The 27,123-nt window shown below is 43.7% G+C and overlaps 1 protein-coding gene across 6 annotated transcripts in view; it reads right to left on the bottom strand.

Moving 5' to 3' along the window:
- Nucleotides 1–25,521, bottom strand: part of mark2a (MAP/microtubule affinity-regulating kinase 2a) — a 29,904-nt gene extending 4,383 nt beyond the window's left edge. The window contains exons 1-17 of one of the 6 annotated variants that reach the window (XM_028982215.1): nucleotides 24,833–25,521; nucleotides 24,507–24,569; nucleotides 13,758–13,931; nucleotides 13,197–13,250; nucleotides 10,441–10,489; nucleotides 10,100–10,165; nucleotides 9,896–9,966; nucleotides 9,245–9,301; nucleotides 7,504–7,740; nucleotides 7,215–7,334; nucleotides 6,941–7,079; nucleotides 5,965–6,077; nucleotides 5,722–5,851; nucleotides 5,492–5,643; nucleotides 5,304–5,392; nucleotides 2,664–2,804; nucleotides 1,065–1,307 (exon numbers count right to left, since the gene is read on the bottom strand). In XM_028982215.1, the coding sequence (XP_028838048.1) occupies nucleotides 1,065–1,307; nucleotides 2,664–2,804; nucleotides 5,304–5,392; nucleotides 5,492–5,643; nucleotides 5,722–5,851; nucleotides 5,965–6,077; nucleotides 6,941–7,079; nucleotides 7,215–7,334; nucleotides 7,504–7,740; nucleotides 9,245–9,301; nucleotides 9,896–9,966; nucleotides 10,100–10,165; nucleotides 10,441–10,489; nucleotides 13,197–13,250; nucleotides 13,758–13,931; nucleotides 24,507–24,557 (1,886 nt within the window). In that variant the 5' untranslated portion in view covers nucleotides 24,558–24,569; nucleotides 24,833–25,521. The remainder of the gene's footprint in view (nucleotides 1–1,064; nucleotides 1,308–2,663; nucleotides 2,805–5,303; nucleotides 5,393–5,491; nucleotides 5,644–5,721; nucleotides 5,852–5,964; nucleotides 6,078–6,940; nucleotides 7,080–7,214; nucleotides 7,335–7,503; nucleotides 7,741–9,244; nucleotides 9,302–9,895; nucleotides 9,967–10,099; nucleotides 10,166–10,440; nucleotides 10,490–13,196; nucleotides 13,251–13,757; nucleotides 13,932–24,506; nucleotides 24,570–24,832) is intronic. The other 5 variants (XM_028982217.1, XM_028982216.1, XM_028982218.1 and 2 more) reach the window with 5 other exon arrangements.
- Nucleotides 25,522–27,123: the final 1,602 nt, after the last annotated feature.

The raw sequence follows: 27,123 nt of genomic DNA, 5'->3' as shown, positions 1-27,123 counted from the left end.
GAGGTGCATGTCAACTCCAAGAGATTCCTGCTTTCAGAACCTTCTATTGGTAAATTCCATGCCGCAGATGGGCTGATTCCTTTCAGGTAGCTAGTCATGCCAAGTTGGGGGTGTATGTAGTTCTGGACACAAGCATTTAAAACCTCACTGGGTGCCAGATGACTAACTGGCTTGTTTTCTTCAAAGGTTTTATAACAATAAACCATTTTAAATTCCTTCTGAATGATTCTACTAAATCTTACATTTCTTTGGAACACTGTGGAATAAAAAACAAGGGTCATTTGCCATTGGTAGAAGAATTTGTGTGGCCATTTACCAGCCATTGGCAGATAAACCAAAAAAGTAAAATTTGGACCTTGCGAGATCACAATAACGGGGGTTGGCATATTATCTGCTTTGGAAAAAAAAAAAGCTTTGGCATAATGTGTTGGTTTCAGTAGACAAAAATGGCATGAAGTGTTAATGTAAATTCTTTTTAACATGAGGATATTAATGCTGTTAGGCTGGGGGAGGCAGGCTGAAAGAGTAAGTGTACTAGATGGTGTGGTCAATACACGTACAACCATATGTAGGAGTGCACCGATACCAGTCTTTCCAGGCCGAGTTTCAGATCTGGTCTAATAACATTTCACAATGACAATGAAAATGTTCATTGAGAAGACGTTTCATGAAAATCACAAATCAACGGCAAAAGTGGAAAAAAAAAAAACTGCAGTGTTATTTTACTATGATGCTCATGAAGCTAAATATCACACATGAGCCTAGTACAGAGGTAATACTCGATGTCTGATATCGGTGCATCCCCAAGCCCACACACATCCCTGGCCATGTACATAATCACATCATTCACAAACAAAACAAGCCCAAATTGGTTTGAATGTGGGCAGCATCTACAACTAGAAGGTTGATACTAAACAGGATGAAAAGAGGTGTTCCAGTGGAGGTGGGGGTGCTGCTACCTCCTCCCCAACACCTCCCAGACGACTGGATGTGCCACTCTTCCCACATTTCTTTTTTCCTTCTCTCACTGTTTCGCACGTACACAAACTAATATTCCCTCTTACCTGCGCACAAACTTCGAGGTAAATTTGCTGAAGATTCCAGAGGCCCCGGGCCGGCGAGCCTGGCTGTTGCCATGAGAGAGTGAGGGCGAGGCCGGGGGTCCATTGACGTGCTGGTCTCGCGCGACCCTCTGCTGTCCGGCATGGAAAGTGCTGCGGCTGACCACCCCTCTGGGGAAGTTGGTACCACCGGTGTGGATGTTGTGTGCAGAGGGAGACGGCACTGGCAGCCTCTGGGGAGTCGTGCTGTGGAGTTTTATTTTTATTCAAAATTTAGCATTATTTCACATATCACAAACCAGCATGAAGTAAAATAGAAATGATTATTCTGGTTAAAACTAACTAAACTATAGTTGCTAAAATTTTACTAACTGTAGGCTAATTCATTTAAAACCGAAATGGAAGTTAAAAATGAATAATATATTGAAAGCATGCGATTTGGTTCCTTTCTGAACATAAACCCTATTTCACCTCTCAGTCACAACAGGATGCTATTAACTGGTGCATAAACAATGAAACACTATTGAAATCTGGTGAAACTGGGGCATCCATCTGCAAATTGACTCGCAGAAGCTTTAATCCATGGATACATGGTCCAAAACCACCTCACTGTAAGCAGTGTGATTACTGGTCACATGACCTGTTTCTTGCAGCTCAAGAGTTTCTTCAATAACGTGTTTTGGCCTGTCTGGTTTCACAACGGCAGGCGGACAAATGCTTGCTGGGATATCTACAAGATGCTGGAGGGATACATCAGATTCGAATCGAACCGCTTAACTCCAGTTGTAACTGAGGGACAAGTTCAGAGCTTGTTTAGTGTTTTCCAATGTCTCTATGATTTCACTGGAAACTTCATTGCACAGTCCCATAGCCGACTCATTTCGCAGCATTCCATGCCTCTGCTGTGGAGCACTCAGCTGCTCTGTATGCGCGAGATGCGGCAGCCGGACGGGCGCGTGGCAAACCAGAATCCGGCTGATCGTTTCAGATGCACTGCTCATGTCCAGCCTTCTATTCGTGGCGCTGCTGCGCGAGAGGCAGCAAGCTAACAAGGCATGTGTGAGTGAGTGTGTGAGACTGCAGCGAGAGAATGAGTCACACACTCAGCGCGCAACACAGAATGGTGCAGTGAGTTGTGAGTGAGCTTCGGTAAACAGGAGATGCACTGCAGTGAGAGGAGACAAAAGATGCTGTGATGTTTTAAAAGGCATAGAATTGAGATTCAGACTAATTAAACCTAATGGGTAGATAGGTTGGTATAGGCGAAGGAGAAATGGCTGCTAAGGTGAGATTAGTTGCACAAAAATGTGAAGTATATATTCCCTGGAGAGGAAACGTGTGTGTGTGTGTGTGTGCATGTGAGAGAGAAAGGGGGATGTGAGAGCACATGGATTTATCCAAGCTTTATCAATAGGGAACTCCTTAAGAATAGAGTTCAGCAAAAAAAAAAAAAAACCCAGCTATGATTAAAATCTCCACCCGCAGCCTCCACACCCAATTAAGGACCACCCTGAGTCCCCCTCTGACGTAGCTTCCTTTCTGACAGACGCTGATCCTTCTAACAAACCTTCCTGGGAACAGGCTGCGCATGAGAGAACTTTCCTGGGCCGCGCTGTGTGCAGGTCTGTGGGGCTGGGGTGGGCGGACGTGGACAGGGACTTGTGGTGGCGGGAGTGTGAGGAGGTGGAGGACAGGACAGCGGCTGCAGAGGCGGTGGAGGCACGGGACCCGGGGGTGTTGAAGCTGATTGGGGGTGGTGCGGGGTGGGAGACAAAGAAGAGGAAGCCCACACCGGACAATGCAGGGGATGGGGCAGTGATTGGTTAAGAGTCACGATGGATAGACATGATGTCACAAACACGCTCACTCTCACACACACACACACACACACACACAACCCTTAAACTTTGCTACTCACTGATGTAAAATATTGATTGGGGAAAGAACATCATATCTATTTTAAAGTGCTCTGAAATAGCATCAAATTCAGCACCAATCTCATAGCTGCATAAAATCTGTTTCATCTCACGGTTTCAGATTTGTTCTGATCAAAATGTTCACTCTGCCACAAACAACATGCTTTCGTGAATACACTTAAAACGGCACGTTCTCGCATAGGCAGTCCAGTAGTCTGTTATCATCTCTTCAACTTCCGTTGCATAGCTAAGATTGTAATCACTAAAGCTGTTTTGACTGTACCATGCTGGCCATTTGGAAATAACAATATTGTATATAATACAATGATGTATGTATTTAATGAGTAATGTTATTAATTAATTTTGATACTAAGCAATAATATAAGTTACAATAAGTAACTTATTAATGTCCCTTAGTACTGTGCGTAACCGGGAATCTCCTGAACTGATGCATTTACACACTCAAAATAGCAAGTTTAAGCGTAAGTGCTCAATCTGAAGTACATAGTGGATGTTTTTGATCTTTTCATGATGTTCATGATACAATATTGACATTTCTCAATTGGTGCTCATTGGCAGCATTATTTAAGAGCCTCAGTCTCAATCAAGACACACATTACTCCAACTTGGTCCAAACTACAACACATGATAATTACTATGATCTAAGGCAGGGCTCTTCGAACCTTGCATTTACCCTGAGCTTTACAAGCCAATTCACTTGATAACAGAGTTGAATATGGTATGGTGGGGGTCAGGTGCAGAGCTGGAACGCTCCAGAGTTGGAGAGCCCTAATATAAAAAATATTTGTACCACAAAGGACTTAAATTGATCAAAAACATCATCTACAACAACATCATCTCAGATATAGGACGATTCTCTGGGTGATGCACAGGGCATTTTGACAACAGAATTGACTTTATCCCCATGCATGTGATGCACGGGACACAGAGAACTAGTCTCACTTGTTAGAACCAACTTCAACAAGTGAACTCTATAAACATTCAGACAAAACTATTGCACCAATATTTCAAATGTATAATGGGTGTCAAAACTGTGTGACACTTGAATAAAATTATGTCCATGCAATACCAATATATGCAACTAAAATGACCAAGATGGTGTGAAAAGCTACACAAGTGCTGTCATGTTTAACATATGATAGCCAGGAATAAGTTACAATATGGTCTATTGTATTAATATTTTAATTAAGCTGTAAACTGAAATTTGAATGTCTGGGTAATGATAATAAGTTGCTTTGAATTTCACTGAAATTAGTAAAAATTTGACATCGCAAGAGGTAACCGTGTTTCAAATGTATGCAAACCCTTCAGGTTTTTAAATAAATTGAATTTAAATGATGTTCCACATTAAAGGATTCATTTTCCAGAGAATCGCCCTTTATATTGATTGAACACACAGTCACACACATACGACATACGACAACAGCACAGGACACACAGGGCAGAACAAGCAAAATCAAACAGGGGCAGTAAAGCTACAGTAACACAAACGAACTTTCAAGTAGATGACTGATCAAATCAGAAGTCAGATGACAAAATGATGAGACTGAGAGAAAGCATCACTAGACAGAGGTCTCTTTAAAAATGATCATTCAGTTGATTAAGAGCAAGTATTATGAAATGTAGCAATTGTGACTGGGTGTGTTGATGTGACTCCTGAGTGGTGTGCAGATATTGGATGAGAGTCGGTAATCCAAGTGCATACGGTGGGTCCCACAGGTCCAGGCTGTAAGCATTCTGCTGTGTCATCTCTTAATCTCCTAACAGCGCAAGGACACACGGCACTCACTCTCTAGATTACAACCTGAATGCAGGAGGATCCAGCAAGATTAATACCAGATTAGTTATGAGCATTCGGTTGAGAGCAAAATGTGTTTAATACCTGAATGTGCCAATGTGGTCATACAGGTCAAGACAGGCTTGAATCACCCTGCCTTAAATTGCTGCATATTTAACCAATTTATCGAGTCCTGCTGGGTGTATGTATAGAGCAGCCGGTAACTGATCAGGGTCATCTGGTGGAAGCCTGGTGTTTAAACTGGTAAACAAAGCAGCCTCCACACACAATCTGCCACTTCACGCTGAGTCACCACAAGCCAATAGAGAGAAATAGTGTGAATGTGTGTGTGTGTGTGTGTGTGTGTGTGTGTGAGAGAGAGAGAGAGAGAGAGAGAGAGAGAGAGGGAAAAGGAAGAAAATATATATATATATATATGTGTGTGTGTGTGTGTGTGTGTGTGTGTGTGTGTGTGTGTGTGTGTGTGTGTGTGTGTGTGTGTGTGTGTGTGTGTGTGTGTGTGTGTACCTGTCCTTGCCGTTATGAACCCCGAGCGTGGCTCGTTCGGGAATAGGAGAGTTTCGGCTGCGAGTTGTACCAGTGGAGAGAACGCTGTTCTGTAGGACAAAAAAAAAACACACAAACAGAGAAAGTGTGATGTTATAAGAGTTTGTAGGGTGGAGGCGGTCGACATTATACAATATTAGATCACGTACAGTGGAGGGGGTTGGGGTGGTCTTTCTGCGCTCGCCTGTAGGCAGAGGACTGGCTGGCACCTTGGCTGAGCTGCCAGAACCTTTTCTCCCATAGTCCTCTGCAATGTGCTTATTGTCTCCTTGAGGGCATTTAGAGGAAGATGACGAAGAACCTATAACAAGAAACAAGAATAAGTATGTGTGCCAACATGTGCAAGAAATGTATTATTCATACACGGTTAGTTGCCTACCCTGGTCTGTGGCCCTGCGTGACTTGTGATTGGTACTGCGCTGTACCTGGTTGGAGGGGGACTGGGCATTGCTATTTGTCAGATCATTTTCTGGGCGGGGTTTCAGGGAAAGATTTATACCTTCATCCAGCTGTAAAAACACATTAGGCCATCATTTAGACCAAAAGCCACATCAAAAGCAGGTGTGTGTGTATGTGTGTGTGTGTGTGTGTACACAAGCAATAACACACCACAGTAACACACCTCAGAGTTCCTGTAGTCCAATAGTAGGTATGTTGCCATGACATCATTATATTTCTGGTTTACAAGAGAATCCTGGATCTCATCTTGAGAGAATCCCATCTTTAACATTAGATCTGCATGATAAAAGAAAACAGTTGAGTGTATTGAGTGTATAATTCTCTCTCTCTCTCTCTCTCTCTCAAAAACACACACACACACACACACACACACACGCACACACACAAACCAAGCAAAAAAGATTATGCGCAGGACAGACAAAATGTTAAAGCCAAATTGAGGGACACTTAATTCTCAAAATAAATCTTGTGACTTGCTAGAAATTGTTTTTGTATAAATGCTGATTTGTCGGTGTCATTTTTTTAAATATACAGGGATACAGTTTTGCTGTATATCGGTCATGAATCTAAATCATGAGTGTTTCAATGCACTTCAACCTATAAAACCACCTGTTACGTGGAAGCACCAACATTTCCTGTTCTTCTCTTTTAAAGGAACAATTCCTTACAGGCTGCAAAATAACTTCTGTATGACACTGAGGTAATATCAGTATGAAGCCCTGAGTTGAAAGTATTGTCATACCTAATAAAAACAATGCGTGATAAGAGCAAATGAAAACACATGACTGCAACAGTCACACCACGCAACATTTTAAGCATAAGGTGTAAATACAAACCAAGAGGGTCTCTCCCAACAGCATATTACTGTTTTAAGCACCGACCTGCAGTCAGTTTTGAGTATAACTTATTATTACATTTATTTACTTTAAATGGCTGAGTTCATAATGTAGTTATTCAATAATATTAGCAATTCGTGTATCCTGTTAAAAGGAATCCTTGCAAAAAACACTAAACACTGATCCAAGGTAAGTTAGCCAGTAACTAGCTTTCAGCTAGTTAAGATCAGGACAGAGGACGTCTGATCCTAGGTCAGCAACTTTGCTCCGTGTAAACAACCAAAGACTCATCCACTGCCCCACCTCTCTTCCATGCCCCTGCAACGCTGCCGTGCTGACCTGTCCTCTTGGGGTCCTTGTAATCAGGCTGTGGCTCCACATACGGCTTAAGCTCATCATCTTCATGACCCACGTTCATCCACCGGTCCTTCATGATCTGCTGCTAGATGGAAGTTGAGGGAAGCAAAAGGACAAAAAAAGAAAACATGACAGCAGAAATTAGTCTGTAACTATTCAGTAGTTTGAGAAGGTTTATGGAAATTTATATTGTTGAGTAACAGGATTTTTATATTCTAACCTCAAGACTCCCCCTCTTGGTGGGGTTGAGAATGAGGAACTTCTTCAGCAAGTTCTCACAGTCAGTGGACATGTAAAATGGGATCCGGTACTTCCCTCTCAAAACACGCTCACGCAACTCCTACACTCCAGACACACAAGGGTCACCACAGAAGCAGAAAAGAAGAAGAGAAGAGTTGGTGAAAGAGTGTGTGCTGTAAGTCAGGATGATGACAGCACATGCACTTGTTTCCAGGACTAAAGACGGTTCCTAAACCTGCTCAATGACAGCATCTCGTCTCCAAACCAACCTTGAGGTTCTGTCCATCAAAAGGCAGCGAGCCGCTGACCAATGTGTATAGGATGACTCCCAGACTCCACACATCCACCTCTGGGCCGTCGTACTTCTTCCCCTGGAAGAGCTCTGGGGCAGCGTAGGGCGGGCTGCCACAAAACGTGTCCAGCTTGTTGCCCAGCGTGAACTCGTTGCTGAAGCCAAAGTCGGCGATTTTGATGTTCATGTCAGCATCCAAGAGAAGGTTTTCAGCCTGACATGGGACAACAAAAAATATAACCTAATGACAAATGACAGAGACGTTTCGTAGCATATTCAGTCTTTATTCAATGTATTTTCTTATTATTCTATTATTCTCAGCTAATGGCCTTAATATGAACACACTGGAGACTTTATTAAACACTTCCTGAGTAGAATCATAGCAGTCCATGCATTGCACACCTTAACCAGAGAAGCCTCCCCTTTTCATAGATTTATAATTCCTGTCAAATAATATGTGAATATATAATTTTATTTACCAGAAGAACCAGCTTCCTGTTGCATTGTGTGTATACACACTGTATACTCACATAACCACTGCAGCACTACCATCATATGAATTTAACCGAAAACTTACCAAAAAACATACAGGGGTTAAAAATGCCTTTACGATTCCCAAAGAACCAGACACGTGTAAAACGATGAATCAGTTTATCAGGTAAACCTACAAACACTCAAAACACAGACCCAACATAGTAGTACAGAGCTGCTCTCTATTTTTCACAGCTGTAAGTTCGCTCCACCTGTTGCCATGGGAATAGAGGCCAGTCTGTACTTCTCATTGTTTCTGTGCTCAGCTTTGCCATTGGCCGTTTGAATGCATAATCTTAGGTTAGACATTACTGGCCCAATGGGAGAATCCCAGGAGAATCTACACCAGCAATTGCACAGCGACGAAGGAGAATGAGACAAACGATACACAGCTACTGCAGAAAAGGGAGGAAAAAAAAAAAAAAAAAAAAACACAACTCCTTCATTGACCTGAGCCTACGCCAACAAAGCAGTTTAGTAAAATTGTGAGTGATGTCCTATGCTGCTTTATGCACAGGACATTGAAGTTTAGGCAGGATTGAGCACTGAGAGGTTTGGCACTGCCATCACTGTAGGATAACAGTGCAGGGTGTAATTGTACACTGGACACAGCTTGTGACGGGAGAGTAAGTTAATCTTCCATCAAATCATATGCAGAACATAGACCAACAATCAAACGGAACTGCTGCTAGGAAATAATTACTACTCTCTTTAGCAAACCAACATATATTTCACAATGCACCATGAATCAATCATCCATTTCATTGCTATACCAATATTTGTACTGGAGCCTTTATACATATAGAAAAAAGATAAAAAAACAGTAAAACAATTTTGCACTGTAGACCCAATTCAAATGCAAAATGTGTGATGCAGCATCCCAGGATTAGAGCAACTGTAATCACAGCTAAACCTTAAACAGCAGCTTGGGCTCACAATTCTGCACAGAGGAGAAAATCTTGTGTTAGTGTAAAGTCTTGCATGATAACCAGCTCCAAGCAAGAGGAAATGAGTGACAACTCCCAGGCACCATGTCCAGCTTAGGATTTCCCCTACATCTGCTAATAATAAATCTTCTCAGGAGTGAGGTCTTTTGATGAGGTCACCGTCGGTTCTCTCCAGCAAGCAGTCTGCATCATTTCCACAGGATGTACCACATTCACAAAAGACACAAAAAAAAGTCTCACCTTTAGGTCTCTGTGGACAATGCACTTCTGGTGGCAGTACTGCACAGCAGAAACTATCTGAAGACAGAGACCATGAGACAACAACATGACAATTTAAAATGATTCATCTTTAAAAGTAATTGCACACACAGAAAACATCCTCTCTATGTTGCATTTCGACTAGATTAAACTAAAATGAGAAAATAAATTAAATTTCTATCCATGACTGCATAAATCCTGAACGCAATAAATTCTAGACTACAAAACACCCACTATGGCTGCACAATTAATCACATTTTACTAAAACTGCCCATTTGCCCTCAATGTCTCTGGTCTGGAAAAATCAGCAAGAGGTTTCCCTGTAATGTAAGAACAAATATCCAAATTAAGTGATTCTAATAAAGAATACAATGTGCTAAACATAATAGGACTTTTATTGAGATGGGATAGTGAAATTAGTCAATTAGCCTAATTAAAACAATTAAATAAGTTGCCAAACAATTATATAAATAATATATTTTGATCCAGTCTGGGCAGATAAAGCTCTGCTTTTGAAGTTTATATTCTATATTGTACAATTATAAAAGCAACTGTTAAATTACTTCTATCATTCTTAGATATTTTACACAGATTGAGATACAAGGACTCTCTCTCACTCACACACTCCCTCACCTGTCTAAATTTGACTCTGGCTTCTTTTTCTTTCATTCTTCCATGAGCCACCAGGTAATCAAACACTTCTCCTGCAGAGGGAGGACAAGGTAACGATGAAGCCACTGTTCAGGAGAAATACCTCTTCCCACACACAAGAAGTGAGGAAGGATTTAGAGCTGCCAGGGCCCATTTTGTGAAATATGAAACTCATGAAACACCCACCTCCGCTGGCATACTCCATGACCAGGTAGAGTGACTTCTCAGTCTCGATCACCTCAAACAGCTTCACTACAGGACACAGAGGGGAGGGGTGGGGTGGGGGTTAATATTGGAACCGCTACACAGGCAGAGAAAATGAAGTGAAAACGAAAGCAGCCAGGAAGAACACTAGAGCGGGTCGAGATGAACAAGTAGGCCGACACAACAATGGGACTCAAGCAGAGCTGTGGGAAAGTGCCCTTTACAACAGGTTTAATTAAAGGCGTTTTATGAGTGTGGAGGAGGTGCCCAGTGCAAGTCGGTCAGAACCACTGAAAAGTGAGTTGTGGCGCTGGCATACTCACCAATATTTGGATGATTCAGGAGTTTCATGATGCGCACCTCACGAAACAACTGCACATAGGGGGGAAAAAAGAAAAGAAATGGTCCAAAAGGTCTTTCTTAAATTGGTGTGTGTGTGTGTGTGTGTGTGTGTGTGTGTGTGGAGGGGGAGTGCAACTAGAGGAAGTACTTGGGTCCTATTTCCTGTAATTACTTGTCTATTTCTCCACCGCACCCTTCTCTGCATCTCCCTTCCTGTCTAGGCCCTGATGGGAAGAAGCTCCTTCTAAACTTTGCAAAAGTTTGCTCTTCAAACATGGTAGGCCAAAAGAGTGTAGATGAAACGGAAAATCATTTGCTGATGAGGGGAAACCATGTTGTCCCGATGTCCTCAGCACATGTACACGCCATACAGGTAAAAACATTTCACATGACTGAATTGGGCTGCAACAAAAGTAGAAATCACAAATTTTCAAGCAAAATTGATTTAAGGCTATTCATCTGAGACCGAGGACCGTATGGACTTTAATAAAACACATTACTGAACACACAGTACACTATGAACATAACAGTACATTACCAGTCAGGAGTTTTGACACCCCTACTCATTTATGGGTCTTGCAATTTTTACATTATAAGCAAGGAGCTTTTGCTGTGATGGCAGCATTTCACACCCTTGGCTTCTCTCCACCACGAGGACAGTTTCCAGCAGTCCTAAAGGTTTATGCTGAACACTTTCTTATCACGCACTCATGTTAATGAGCAGCTTTTGATGATGACAATTAGGTTTGTGCGGTATAAATGATATGCAAAACAAATATGGCTGATTTCACCGCAGAAATATCAGCATCACCTGTGCGAGACCACGTCTACTGGTATCACAAGACATTAGTTTTTAGACATTAGATCTACCCAAAACCCCAATAAACAATAAAAAACCTCCAATCTGTCAGTAATCTGCCGGTCACTGCGTGCTGTGCCCAATCCGTAGCACTTGCTCAACCCGTACTGCAAATGCTTGCACAACGGTTAGGGTTAGGAGCGCACATGGAAATGACCAGGGGTGTCCTAGCCTGTTTAAATTCAACAATTATAAAAAAAAACGTTATAATTGCTCGCATCATACAAATACCTGGTATTTATCTGGCCTTTCTGTGACAAAGTCAGTAGAATTGCACAGATATTGTTTTATCTGGTATACGGTTATGCTATGTTGATGCATCTGTAAAAAGTTAATTATACTTCCTGCTGAGGTGCCTTTGCTATGGACACATGTTACTAGGGCTGCAACAACAAATCGATTAAATCAATAAAAATTGATTACTTAAAGAGTCAACAACGAATTTCATAATCAATTCGCTGTGTCGCACGACGCGGAGACATTTAGTTAAATAAATAAACAAACAAACAAATACATATAAACTTCAGTTGCGCGGAGCACAGTGAACACAGTAACCCTCTCTCCGCACTGATGCTAGCAGAGTTCGCCACAAGCGGAGGTAGAGGAAAGATACAAGGCCATAACGGCCATAATTTGCCTGCATTTCAACATGTGGTTTTACGCTAAACACACACATTTTTATGAACAAAGGCGCCGCTTTAAACGTCTGTTCCCTGTCACCTCCAGTGGAAGCAGGCAGCAAGCGGTGGTCTGTGCACGACAATCACTCGTAACGTGTACTTTTTTTATGCACGTTAAAAACAGACCACGCGATAAGCCTGGTCCACAGGCGTCACATGCGGTGTGTTTTAGCAGGCGCCTGGTCTGACCCACCCACTTCTCCTCCCACGGCTCGTCAGCCCACGCGACAACACCCCACAGACAGCTCCCCTTTCATGCTTTACCAAGGGTGATGGTTAAAAGCAGAGGACACATTTCGTCGAGTCACCGTGTGCAGTGTTGTGTGTCACAATGACAATCACGTCACTTCTTACCTCTGCATCCCTGCCACATCAACTCCATCTGAGCGGCTGTTTTCTGCAGCAGGCAACAGAGCCTCAAAGAAACGAGCGAGCCTGAGCCAGGAGCATGTGGATATGCTCACATTTTTCATTGCAATGCAAAGTGTATGAACAAAGGCAGTGAGAGAGAGTAGGTGTGTCTCAGTATGAGAGTTTGTGAGCATGTTCGTCTGCAAAAGTGTGTGCATCTGCAGTGTAGTGTAGAGAACAAGTTCTGACATCCAAACAAATCCTGTTAAATGTTCTGATTTGTACTGTCCTTTATTTTTTCTAAATTATTTATTGTTCTGGCAGCTCAGGTGGCACTTTATTTAAAAAAAAAATAAAAAAAAGTCAATATATTTTGCAAATGTAAGGCATACACGTGTATGTTTTTTGTGTTGGTCCATTTTTATTTTATTACTATGATAAAAGATCAAGTAGCAAGATGTTTGTGCACTTTATAAAGAGTTTAATTCTGTTTTGGAATAAAGGGTTGGAGATGAATTCTGCTCTTTTTTTTTTATCTGATTTTTACGATTAATAAAAATTATTAAATTAATCGTTAGTTGCAGCCCTACATGTTACACTTTCAAAAAAGTTACATCTAAATTCACTTATCAAATTATATAATGCAATATACACAGTTTACAGGCAAGTTAAATTTATATTGCAATATAAATTTTATACCGTATCGCACAGACTTAATGACAATAGTGAACAAAGCAATCATGAAGGTTAAAAGAGGCGAAAAAAACAGATTCAAACATACTTCACTTTCCCCTGCTACAAAAATACTTGTGTATGTTTTTAATCTCCAATCACAGTGCTTACTTACTTTCTGCAGGCTGGAGGAATTCAGCTGGGTCTTATCAATGATCTTCACAGCCACCTGAGCACAGAACACACAGCGATTCAGACGGGTCAGGTGGATTGGTAGAGGGGTGCATGCTTCTACTCTCTCAATCACACACACACACACTGAAAAGATGTAAGCCACTTTCCCTCTCGTTCAAAACATTTATAAACACAGACGGATAGACAGAAGTGTTGGATGTGTGCAAATTAGTGCATGCATGTTTGTTCATGCATGTGGGTGAGTGCGTGTAAATGTGCAAGTTGCATGGACTTGTGTCTCTCACTCTTTCCATGCAATGCAGAGGGAGGGAGTCACACAGGCTAAACTAAAGCGCCTGTAATTGCACAGTACAGAAAGAGGGAGAGAGGGAGGGACCGACAGACAGACAGACAGCGAGTGAGAAAGTGAGCGAGCGTGTGAGAGCCGAGACTCGTGGGAGTGCTGGCGTTGGGCTGTCGCTTACTCAGTCTCTTGGTCTAATTAAAACAGTGTCTAAATAAAGCGTGGTGAAACGTCCCCCGTCCCCCCAGCCGTCCTTACCTCTTTACCCGTGAGGATGTGCCTGGCCAGCTTCACCTTTGCAAAGTTGCCCTTGCCAATGGTCTTCAGGAGACGGTAATTGCCAACATGCGGCATCTCATCGCCGGTGGCCGACACAGAGCTCCGGCATCGTGACATGTTGGAGCGGCCCCCTGCCTTGGGCTCGGAGTGAGACTGCAGAGTGAGAGAGAGAGAGAGAGAAATCATGTAATCTAGCAGTACGCCCTACACTGGGAGCAAAAAGAAAAGGAGAGAGCAGCTGTTCTATCTGCAGTCAGTCGGCTAAATGGTCTGAACAGAGGTGGTACAGCACCTGAGCGCACAACACCACTCTCTCTCTGCCTCACACCTCGCGGTCTGACAGGGAAAGAGAGAGGGCCACAGAGAGAGAGCAAGAGAATAGATGAAGAAAAGCAATAAGTATAGTTCATTTGGACACGTTGAATAAAGAAAAGAGGAAAAGCTGAAAAGAGAAAGAGAGATTGAAGGGGAAGGGGGGGGGGTAAAAAGGCTCCTCTGTCTTCATGTCTGACCTCTAATTTGCCCCAACAACGCTGTGATTGTGACTCTTCTCTCTCAGCAAAGACAGACAGCCCATCAGCACTAATATTGAGAATCGCTGGGAATCCCGAGATAAGTTCAAATGCCAATATGTTGCCCATGACAACAATGATGTCTGACATGATATGCATACACCGAATTTCAATTTTTTATTTTATTTTAAATGCAGAATCATTTTTTGGAATCAACTTTAAAGATTTGAAATTATGGACTACATGGACTATTCTAATTCGATGCAATGCAGATGCAGTGGCGGTAGTTAAAAAGTAGAGCTGGTAGAGCTGACTGCGGCTGCCTTATGAGAATACCGGGTAGGAGAAACTCTCATCTGACTGACGTTTTTGAAAACGTAATGTGAAGTACTGTAGATGTATTGTGTATTCATAGTTGGGTCCTTGTGAACCGGAATTGATCTCTTCATCGATGGTAACTTGAAAGCACGTTGTAAGTCGCTCTGGATAAGGGCGTCTGCCAAATGCCGTAAATGTAAATGTGATATCGAACTGAATCGAATCATTAACATGATAACGTAATCGAATTGACTCGTGAGACCAGTTAAGGTTTATCGCCGCTATTGCTGTCTGGAGATAATTTGCTGATTGCTCCTTTTGGACCATACTGGACACCATCTTTTCAATAGAGTGTAAACGCTACTACCGTGGTATTACTGGCACTTTCGCTCCTGTTACCCGCAGCACACAAACCAGGGTCAAGGGTCAGCGGCCAACACCAGGGACCTTCTTCGGACCGAGAGAGTGGGGCTTGTCTATTGATCAGCAACCGGCAAATCAGTGTACGGCGTTCTGATCACTGCTGGTTACGTGAATGAAGGCTTGCTGAGGTTAACGCCACATACCTCGATTGTGTGTTATACCTCGCAATTAGTTTGCGCAGCTCATCTTGACTAGCAAATAAAAGCGTGAAAAAGAACATGGCTGGGTTTGCTGTGGTTGTGGTCGAACCAGACAGCGTCACAGGGGAGGGTGGAGGGATGGTTGGTGTATCGGGACGACAACTCCAGCAGGCCATAAAACCAGAAAGCATCTGTCACTGTCACTCAAACACATGTGAATATCCACACACGATAACACACACACACACACACACACGAGCGGTGGCTCATCACCTCTTAAGCTGTAAAAGCTCTAGGATAAGCGCCGTTAATAAATCTCCGTTAATCAGAAAGGATTTTAATCTCTTCCCCAGGACAGGAAGTTAAGCCTGAATCATCGCTTTGCCATAATGCAGTGTGTGAGCGTGTGCTACGTGTGTGTGTACATTTCACACCCCACTGATGTGCTGCTGAGAGCACCGCAGAGAGTGTATGAGAGTGATGTAGCCTGCAGTTCGCACACAAGCTCAGCGTTGACCTTCACTGCTGCCGGCCATTCTGAAAAGCCCCCAAACGCAGAGTATATGCCCCTCTCTCACACACACACACACACACACACACACACACACACACACACACACAAATAAATAAGCAGTCAAAAATAATCCCCCTCATTTCAACAGGTGCAAATTTCAAACACACAAAACAAGGTGAACAAAACACAAAACCACCCAGAACCACAGCAAAAACAATTCAGTCATCCAGACATACGTAACACAGGCCACACACGGGTCATTACCCTGCACAGTACAGGCATGACAGGGTTACAGGGGGGTTTGAGCACGCACACGCACACACACATTCAAAAGTGTATGAGCTCATATGCTGGATATATCATTCTAACAGGTACCTTAACAAAACAGAATTACCAAACAAAGGGGCTTATTCAATGCCCCCACTTAACAATGGGTGAGACAAACGCTTAAAAAAATGTTTTTTAAAAATCCAAAACTCACAGGTCTGGCCTTAATAGTTGCTACTACAGAAACTAACATAGATAATATATATCGCAAAAATTAATTGAAATATCATTAAATAATAATGGAGAAAAAAATATCAAATGTCAACAGCTGCCGGCCTCATTGGGATTATTTAGGTGCTACATGAGCAATGCGTAGTTTTAATATGTTCGGATATGGATCAAACACAACGACCACAGGAGAGACTTGGTTTTCACTCAGGTGAAGACATGACAGATGATCGTTTAAACATCTCCACAGGTTCAAAGCATTTGAGCGCGCACACACACACGCAGGCGCACACACACACACACACACACCAGGTGCTGATGGTCTGGACATGAACACCACCGGAAGGGTTATAGGGTTATAGCCTGAAAATAGGACACAAATGCTGAGCTCCTCCAGGGGGTCAGAATAAGAGAGGAGCACCTCCTGTCACTCCCTCAGACCCCTGCCCCCATATTCCAACAACAGGATGTTGGGAACATTTACAGACGTATTGACATTAAAGATCTTCTGGACAGGAAAACACACACACACACACACACCACATTTGCCTACCAAAGGCCCGAAATGAGCACAGAAGAAGCATGTCTGGGTCTGCCCAGGGTGTGGCCAATGGGAAGAACGAATGAGAGAAAAGAAAAGTGTGCTGACAGGAGAACGAGTGCTGACATGCATGAACAGCTGGGGAGGGAATATAAAAAAAACAAAACAATGGAGAGCCATAAGACGGTGGTAAGAACTCAAGTCTGGCTACCTCTGAGGCCTTCCTTAAATCAGACAGTTCACTACACACTGCGGGTCTGTGTGGATGGAAAGATGCCTGATGCCTCACTCCAAAGTCCCAAAAAAGCTCAAACATCCTAGAAAGATTCAGCAATTACAAAAACCTTATATTCTGCAATTAAAATGGACACATAGCCATGCAAAATGTACCTACACAAATGATGGAAGCCAGTATTGCCCCCTCAAAAAATTAATCTTACTGGATTAAAATGGAAAAAGTCAAACCTATGAATTAATCACATTTCCGAGAGAAACTCGACCGATACTCCAAATAATCACACGTGGACCGTTTCTGTTTCTGTTATGACGACAGTAACAAGATGATGGTATTGCATGTTAATTTCACAATTTACATGTAAGGAAGCGTCTCGCCCCAACACGCAGCATAGTGAAACACCAGCTTGCTGCAAGAACAGATGAACTGCAATCCCACCACAAAACCACCTCTCACACACCGGTTCTCGAACACACGGCTGAGCGTTGGGGTGTGCGTAATATCTCATAAACAATATCTTTACATCTGAATGAGATTTCTGGTCCCAAAACAACTCATTATAAAACTAAACCCTATGGGATAAAGCTCCTCACTCAACAGATCAACATGGCAGCAATGGTGACTTTCCTGGCTGTGACTTGGCTGTGGCTGTGACTTGCAACCTCAGGATCATGACAGAAAAATATTCATATTCATGTATGAATGGCATTTTTAATTAGCAGTAATTGAACAGTTTCCTGCCTTTAGATCAGCAATGTACACTGGGAACCACTTAACAGCAGACTGGGATCATCAACCTGTGCCTTATTTGGAGGTTCCATGTGTGCCATGACAAATAATCAATGACCCACACATGCAACTGACAAATCATTATCTAAATCACAAATGTTCTTTTTTTTTTTTTTTTTTTAAGGAATTGATAAGCAGGAGGAACAATGTGTTGATATATCAGCTGTTCCTCCTGCTTATCAATTCCTTTGTCTTGATCTGTATCAGTCTATCAGACTATTTCTGCCACATATCGGTCACATCGGTGCCAGCCACTGGCTAAAAAGTTGACATTTACAGATGGCAGAGGCTGATGGTGTGTGCGTATCTGTGGTGACACAAATCTCACACTTAAATATTGTGGTGGTGTTGCCTGGACAACACCACCCTGCCCAGTTTGGGAGCCCCACTGCTCTGCCGTGCCGATTGAGTTTGGTAGAGAGGTCTTTTTGGTTTTGCATGAAGCAGGAACTGTTCAGGAGCTCTTTAATGTTCCTTGGCAGAGCTCTAACTAAAACACTTCTTTCCTTTTTTCCTCCCTCCCCAGTCAATGAAAGCTGAAGACGGCACGCAGGTCTTATTCCAAAAGGGTCGGAGTTGGTTAATTTTCAACCTTAAATAAAAGTACGAATTGAACAAACATTAAGTTCAAGCTAAAGGACTACGGCAGTCGGTCAAACCCCCCTGCTGAGTGAGACGTGTGTCCAGTGGTTTCAGTGCGTAGGTGGTTTCGGGAGGCCTACTTTGGTCTCAGGTATCAGGGAAGGAGTGAAGTGATAACCTGCAGGATTGCTCTATGAAGAGTGTGAGTGAGTGAGTGAGTGAGTGTGTGTGTGTGTGTGTGTGTGTGTGTGTGAGTGTGTGTGAGTGTGTGTGTGTGTGTAAGTGAGAGCAAACGGCTCTGGTTTCGTAACATGAGCGCAAATCAGTACAGAACACTGCACCCACATCACCTGTTTTTCCAAACGCCGCCCAAAACCTAACACAAGTGCAAGATTATACGCAACTACCTCATCTTCCATCACACATACACACACACACACACACACAACAAATCCATTCAGTTGTGCGATCATGAGCAACACAAATACACACACTAACAACATACATACATGATCAGAGCAATACGCCCAGTTCCTGTAAAAACAGAACGTAAACTCTCACCCCCAAACACACACACACACACACACACACACACACACACACACTCACACTGTTCTTCAGGCATGGACAAACAGGCTCGACCTGTCACCTCGACAAACCTGTCTCAAACACTGTCTACACTCTGAGCATTGGGGTGACCCAACCCCAACTCCACCCTCCAGCTCCTTAACAACACATCAATACACACACACACAGACACACAATTAGCTTTGATCACTAAAAGAGAGAAAAGGGGTGTCTGGGACGCATTTTTTTTCCACTTAGTCCTACCATGAGTTCCCTGACACAAAACAGAATGTCACCATAACATAATACTACAAACACTACTTCAAATTAAACCTTTATATATTTATAAAATACCACTACAGGCAGTATTACAATATATTGCACTAGCTATTTACTGCTAACAATTACTGATCGTCTTGATCCTGTTTCTAAACATGAGACTCCACGATTAGAGAATCAACATTAAAGAACCAATCAGAAAAATATTGATTCAAGTGCACATTTAGAAACCGTACAACACAGCAAGGGGCAGGGGTGGCCAAGCAGGTAAAGATCGGACCCGTAATCGGAAGGTTGTGCCACTAAGCAAAGCGCCGTCCCCACACACTGCTCCCCGGGTCCCTGTCATGGCCGCCCACTGCTCACCAAGGGTGATGGTTAAAAGACACGTTTCGCTGCGTCACCACATGTTGTGCTGCTGTGTATCACTTAATACAAAAAAATATATTTATTTAAATTTGAAATTTTTTTTTGCTCTTTGTAAAGCCTCCAACATAAAGACAGCAGGGCTTCATTTAGAAAACATTACTTAAAATGACAACGTTAGTAGTAAAAGAACACATTTCTGAGATCAGCTCACACATCACGCGACACGCAGGAAGTAAAATTTGTACAAGTAGTTTTGATTATGGTTTATGATTATGTTCTTTGTGCCCTCTATCAATTTGATAAGCGGCACCATTGAGCATTTCAGTAAAATAATCATGCTTTAAAGCACAGAACAAGTGCCACATCGCTCCACCACCATTACCACAGTGTCACGGCACCATCTCCACATCAATCCTGCAAAGATCATCTCAACTCCAGCTTAAAGGCTGCGGTTTAACATTTCCATGTAAATTCAGTTCTGCGTTATGCTAATCTGTCTTTGCACATTTCACTGCATAGTCTCTCGGGTCGATTTGGACCATTGTGCGGTGACCGATCAGTAATAATACACATAGCCCTACTAATCGAACGTGACTGCCATTGAAAGACAAAAAAACGCAACATGCTCTGACCAGAGATTAAAGAACTGCCGTGTTAATATACATTCCAGAAACGAATTTCCCCTTCAAAAGTCTACTCTTAGATATCCCTACTTGTGAAACGTATTCATATTCACCATTTTGAAAAACTTTGCCTTGCAGATTATGCCATTCTAGAAAATTGATATTCATTGAACATTTTAGAAGCATTAGCATCGGCTAGAGGTCGTTTTAAGGTACATACACTAACTTTGCGCTTTGACCTATGAAAACTGCAAGCGTTGCTCTTTTGAGTCTCGGTAAGTGACAGATGATAAATCTGTTTTAATTAGATGCTGCCTGTGTCTTACAGAGAGGAGTAAAAAAAAATTTAAAAAAGGGGGTTTTATGCGCTGCCCAGCGCCTTAATTCAGATGGAAGCGGGAAGGGAGTTTGAGACGAGCCTGATTTTAATGTGATTAATTGCGCCGCTCGAAGCGCAGTCACCTCCCGCAGGCGGAGCGTCGCGACTGGCCCGGGACGAGTGAAGGATGATCTCCGTCCCTCACCCGGCACTCAGACAGAGTCGCTTTGATCTGGACAGGCGAGAGTCCCTTTCGCCACTTTCTGACTGGTTCTCATGTTGCTATGGATACCTGTCGCCCTGGCCACCCCACCCCCTTCGCACCAGTCCGGCCTTCCTGTCGCCTTGCTTCTCGGCCTCAGCTTCTCCAAATAAAGAATGTGTGCGCACGGACACACACACACACACACACACACACACACACACACACACACACACACACACACACACACATCACAGTTTGTTCACAGGAACCATTCTATTCCCCCCCCTCCCCCATCCTTCAGTATGTAGGCCCTAACGGGGACAATTAGCCCATTCACAACACCGGACACTTTCTTAAAAAGTCTGGGGACAGGCGCGGGGACAACCGCTGCAGTTCAGGAGGACATGAGCCATAGGATGTACTCGGCCACATGGTGCCGCGAGGGGGGTCCGACACACCAGCGACTGAAACGCGTAAGTAAACAGAGAGGCGGATGAAGGGATCGGCGGGGGGACGGGTAAATAAAGGAGGGGTGTGGGCCAGCTTGTCGTTTATCGGGGTATTAATATCACGCAGCACCTATTTCCAGCTCCCACTGAGACCGCCAGCACACAAACAGACACCAGCTGAACACTCCTCCCCCTCGCTCTTCCTCACCCGCTCCTTTTCATCCCCTCATCTTTCGGTGCCCGCCGCACAGAACAAGGACGCCAAGCACATTCAGTCTTAAGACAAGGTGCAACCTTGAGAGATTTTCCCTCGTTTCTGGTACAGTCGCTCTTTTTTTTTTTTACCTTTCGGCGTGAACGACAGACAGGAACCTCGAAATCATTAACCCGATACTGAAATATCTTCCTCAAGCAGAAGAGAAAAACACACGCAAACACCACAGCTACGAGAAAACTGGTGACCAAAAAAAAGCACGTCTTCAATGGAGACGCAGCATTCAATGAGCTCTGAGGAACGGAAGCATGCAGATTTAAAATAAGATTTAAAAAAATATATATACATGTTATTGGTCACTTAAACTTAGGTGAGAAATGTGGAGGAGGACAGAAAAAGTTCAAGCAAACCAGGCTGTCAGCACACTGCCTTCAACTAACCAACAGGGCTATTAATAACCACACGGGTGCAATACCGTCAAACGGCCATGGCAGAGCGAAGCGGGTGGGAGGGGGAGCGCCATCCTTGGACAAACAGTAAAAATTAAAAAAAAAAAAAAAAGTACAATTCCAGAGCAAGAAAACCATGTGAGGCTCCGTGAATCCTTTACTATACTCCATTCTTTTTAAAAAGTGCCGATTCCAACGGATTGAAGATTATACTATGAGAACAACATGATGCAAATCATACATCGGCCTGTCCCAATCTCCATGCAATCAAATCAGTGCCACTCTCTGTGCTGCTCTTCTTACAGCGGTACACAGTTAACTTGCTGCTTCAGTACGGAAGGGATTCTTTTTGCAGCTCTACATCCTCAGGACAAAAATATAAAAAAAACGACACAACATTAGATTGCAACACAACTGCCTGCTGCTGTCTGAACAGGGATAGCATTCTAACTTCATAAAACACTGGCAAACGTGACGTGCGAGCAGTGACACTGGCAGGCGTATGGTGACATTAGCACTGAGCGTGCCCACACAGCTGACACGACAAACCTTAAGAATGAAAATGAATCCCATGTTGGTGGAAAAGCGCTCTCCTGGGAAGATGCCCACGCAGCCAGCCAAACTGGAAAAGCTGGTAGGCAGACCAGGGCACCAAAAACCTGGAATAACCCTGATCATGCATCAAATTACCATAATACCATTGTGTTTAATGGAACCCACATAAGAAAAAAACGAAATTAGCTAAATAAACCAAAAAAACACAAAAATCACTCATCCCCACCACATTAACTATGGTCACGGTACAACGTGAATAAAAAAAGAAAACATTTAAGAGCATTTACTGCTATTTATTCTTCTTTAAATGCTTGCTAATGTACTTAAACCTTCACCAGTTGAGCCAAAGTCAAGTTTGTGGTATCGTCAAACGACCATGGCTGCCGCTGTAACGTCACACAAAAACATTGCCGCTCACACTCGTACTGAGACAGCATTCTTCTACGCCATCACTACAATTAGGGACGGAAAACCTCACAGTCTTACTTGGGGCGTAGACACCCGCCCCACTTCAAACTGGTTAAATCCCACAAGGTCGCAAGAGTGGAAACCACCAGCCAACATGGCGTAAAAAGCTAGAACAGGCATTACTGTACATGCCGGCCGCATCACAACACCGCTCCCGTCACTCGTGACCCCGGCCGGCCTTACCAGAATGCGACGCTCTTCCAAAAGCCGACAGTGTTGACACTGGAAAGCAAACAAGTCATAAAGCACTGGTACACTCTAGGTCTTTGCCAATCACGCAAAGAAGGCCAATTGGCAGGGAGGTGTTAGTGTGCATTACTAATTTCTCACCTTCAATGTCTGCTTTCAGTTTGCCTGCAAAAACAAAGCATGAATGAATGAAAAAACGAATGAGTCCCTACAGATCAAGATGAATTCCTCCCGCGTGATCGGAGATTTAGAAGCCAAATGTGAGCGGGCGTGGCAATTTAAAACTACTTATAGCGCTCTCTGCAATTTTTCCACGTTGGACAAATAAAGGCTTACGTTATGTCATTCACAAATGAGATGTGAATTCACTATAACAACACAACACTGTTAGGTCTCACTTAGGGCGGGTATCTTGAAATTAATGCTCAAATCAGAGGCCATGGTGATATGATAGTTAACCTGTGTTCACTTTAGAATTTGACAGCAATACTGCAAAGAATGAACCATCTTAGGGTGGTAGGGTGGTAGTAGCCGAGTGGGTAACAGACTCGCCTATGAACCAGAAGACCCGGGTTCGAATCCCACTTACTACCATTGTGTCCCTGAGCAAGACACTTAACCCTAAATTGCTCCAGGGAAACTGTCCCTGTAACTACTGACTGTAAGTCGCTCTGGATAAGGGCATCTGATAAATGCTGTAAATGTAAATGTAATCTTGATTGGGTTCGGGCCTCCACTTTTTCTTAAGTACATAACTCCACGTGTTCATTCATAGTTTTGATGCCTTCAGTGAGAATCTACCAACGTAAATGGTCATGAAAATAAAGAAAACACATTGAATGGGAAGGTGTGTCCAAACTTTTGGCCTGTACTGTAGATATAATCCACTACTGTCCTATAACAGCTTTATATATAATATACACACACAGTGAACAAATTTGACAGAAATACTGCACAAAAAGAACCAAAGACGTGACAGTAAGACGATGTAACCCTATATAGATATAATGCACTACTGTCCTACAACAGCTTTAAATCGCTTTGGAACAGAACAGGCGTCCTGGGCAGCTCGCATTTCTTTCTAGAAAGTATTGCAAGCTCGCCAACTTCACCACAACACTCAAGCACAGCAGCTAATGGTCGCGCTTACTGTACCCTACTGTACTAAACACCCACGTTACGCGTTACTAATCGCGTCCCGCACCTTCCACTAGATCTGGCGAGCGCAGAGTAAAGCCGCAATCGGGGGAACCTCGGCGGTTCTAAAAGAAACGCTGCCAGACGGGACGCTAGCAGGCTAGGCTAGGCGACGCTAGGCGAGTCTCGCCACTTTTGTTTCGCGTTCAGCAGCAGTGACAACGACGCGGGCATTTTCACAAGCGTCGCGGCGGTCGACGGCCACGTCGGACGCGTCCGAACGAAGCGACGTGAAAATGTCGCGTTTTAAAAAGTCGCCGGGCGCTCCGTTAGCCGACTCGGCTGCGCAGACGCACCTGGCTGATCGGGTGTTCAGTGCCTGGATGGAATGGCGGTCGTGCTGACATGTTAAGGTTTCTCTGCAAAAAAATGGATGAAAATCGGTATAAAAAAAAAAAAAAAAAAAAGAACCGAGGCTGAGACCGTAACGCTCGTTTGCGGAGAGGATGGAGGGTGGACGGCTGTAGGGCAGCCAGGAAGAAGTTGTGCGGCTCATTCAAAGACTTCCAGGGCAAGCCGGCCAGGGCCGAACTTTTTAACACTAATATAAAAATAATCATAAAAAATAATAACCCGCTAGCTCAGAGCAGCACACACCAGGAACAGAAAAATGCACACGAACCCCTCTCCTCGAAGCCCCTTAGCTGGTACGGAACAAAACGACGCGGCGGCGGGAGGAGGCGACGCAAAGTGTCCGGTGCTTCGCCCTCGCCATGCACTTTCCCCCGCAGCGTGTCCGAAATCCAGTCCGGGGATCCCGGTGTAGGCCAGGTGCAGGTACGCAGAGGAACAAACAAACGCAAAAAACAGTCCGGCGACTGAAACGCCTTCAGGGAGCAAAAGAAAATCTCCAGCGCGGTAGTCCCTTCACGGGCCGGAGACACGCCGGGAAGCGGCTGCGGGTTCGGCCGCGTTCTGGTCACGATTTATCCGTATTTACAGGCGACCTTCTGTTGTTGTTTATTTATTTGCTGGTTCGTTTGCTTATTAAGTCGTCGGCATTCGACCCGCGCTGTCCTCCGCCTTCAGTGGCTCCTGGTCCGGTAGGCGCCAGACTCCCGGAGGGGTCGCCCGACTCTTGGCGTGCGCGCTCCGAAGGTCCCCGGCAAGTGACGGCGCTGTTCCGCGGTCTGGGTTCCGGCCGGCAGGGGGGGTGGGGGACACGCGTCTAGGCGCGGGCAGGCGTCGGCGCAGCGCCCGTCTGCGTGTGCTCAGACTGGCCTGCGAGCCACCCGACACCCGGAACCAGCGCGGGGGAACATGGCCGCTGTTCACCGCCGGAGAGGCGGCGCTGACGGAAACGGCCTCGGCAAACATCGGCCAGAGTCGGAGCAGCGCGTCCCCGTGACGACAATGTCATGAAAAAAAAAAAAAAAAGATTTCACAATACTGTCGTTGATGCGAGATTAAATACGTGTACGTTTCACTGCAGTATTAACACAATATGTGTTAAACCGTAGACGGAAAAAAGCCACATCATACAGTTTCGCCAACACGCACAATGAAATTGTCTTCCGAGCAACACAGTGCATTATATAATGTAAAAACAAATGCAACATAACACACAGCAATATACAAATACGATTTTGTTTGCGGACTTAGACTATATACAGATTATTAACAAGTCAACACAGTACACAGTAACAGTGAAAAGTTTTAGAACAACATAAATGTCAAATTTGAATTGAATTTCAAGCAGTTCTATGTGTCATTGTACTCTAAAATGAAAGCATGGACCAAATATAACAGCTGAATTTTAAAAACGGAACCATTAAATTCTTTTTTAAATAAACAGAATGCATTCTAAACTTTTATTACAGAACTCACTTTCGCCATCCGTTCTACAAAAGATTTCAAATGTTCTTCCAGACTCTGTTGCAGAGTTTGGTCATTACGTTTGGTCATTACTTTGCTGTAGGATGAACTCCTGACCAACTAGGCACATCCCAGAGGTATGGCTGTAGAGTGCTGTGGAAGCCATGCTGGTTCATGGTTTCCAACCCTGGATCCAGCAAAATAGTCCCAGGTCATGAGGTTTCCTCCTCCATGTTTGCCGGTTGATGTCAGACCCTGAGAAACCATGCCTCCACATTGCAACACTACTTTTTTCTGCAGACAGAAGGGAGTTGTAATTAATCAAAAAAGTTGAAATGCATGAAGCACAAACTTCAAGGCTTGATCGACCTCCATTGCTGCAGTCAGAGCAGTTGTCAACCCATTTCTTTTTCACTGAAAGGGCCTTTTTTTATAATTCAGATTTTTTATTATATCTATTAATCAGTACACCACACCAACAGTACACCAACATGCGAGCATGAATTGGTGAGATTGGACCAAGACGTAATAAGTCAGAGAGCAAGTGTCACTCTGGTGTTACACCTCAACTGTTTAAAGGGTGATATTATATTTTCTGAGCTGTAATTGTACATTTTACCTTTAGTGGGTGTGCTTTAAAATGTCAATTGGCCCTCCAGTGGGAATTACCTGTTTTCAGTGGCCAGGATAATTTCCGAATCTATAATGCATCTGCGTACATCAACAACATGTTTGAGCATTAAAAATGAACATCCTGTAATAGTTGTGCTGTCACCTTTGCATCCACGTTGCAATAAATAAAGGATTCATGTGCATGGGACGCGCTGGGCGAGGGTTTGCTGCCACCTACAGGCCATTCAGTGCGCAGGTTCCTCCTGCAGACGTGATATTTTTCTGATTAGTTAATAAGAGCAAGCCCAATCATTTCAGTAATTCTGACCATTACAGATGAACTCTGATTGCCTCTAGGTTGCCTTTGGTAACTTTTTTTTTTGTTGTTATTTATATGACATGCCTTCCAAAACAAGGATAGCAAAGTTTATGCTGAGAATTGATTACAGGGATGAAGAGGTATGGATATCTGATAGTACATCTGAT

This window comes from Denticeps clupeoides, chromosome 6 (genome assembly GCF_900700375.1).
Source record: "Denticeps clupeoides chromosome 6, fDenClu1.1, whole genome shotgun sequence".
In the NCBI taxonomy this organism is placed as follows: Eukaryota; Metazoa; Chordata; class Actinopteri; order Clupeiformes; family Denticipitidae; genus Denticeps; species Denticeps clupeoides.
This window is presented reverse-complemented; position numbering and strand designations above follow the sequence as displayed.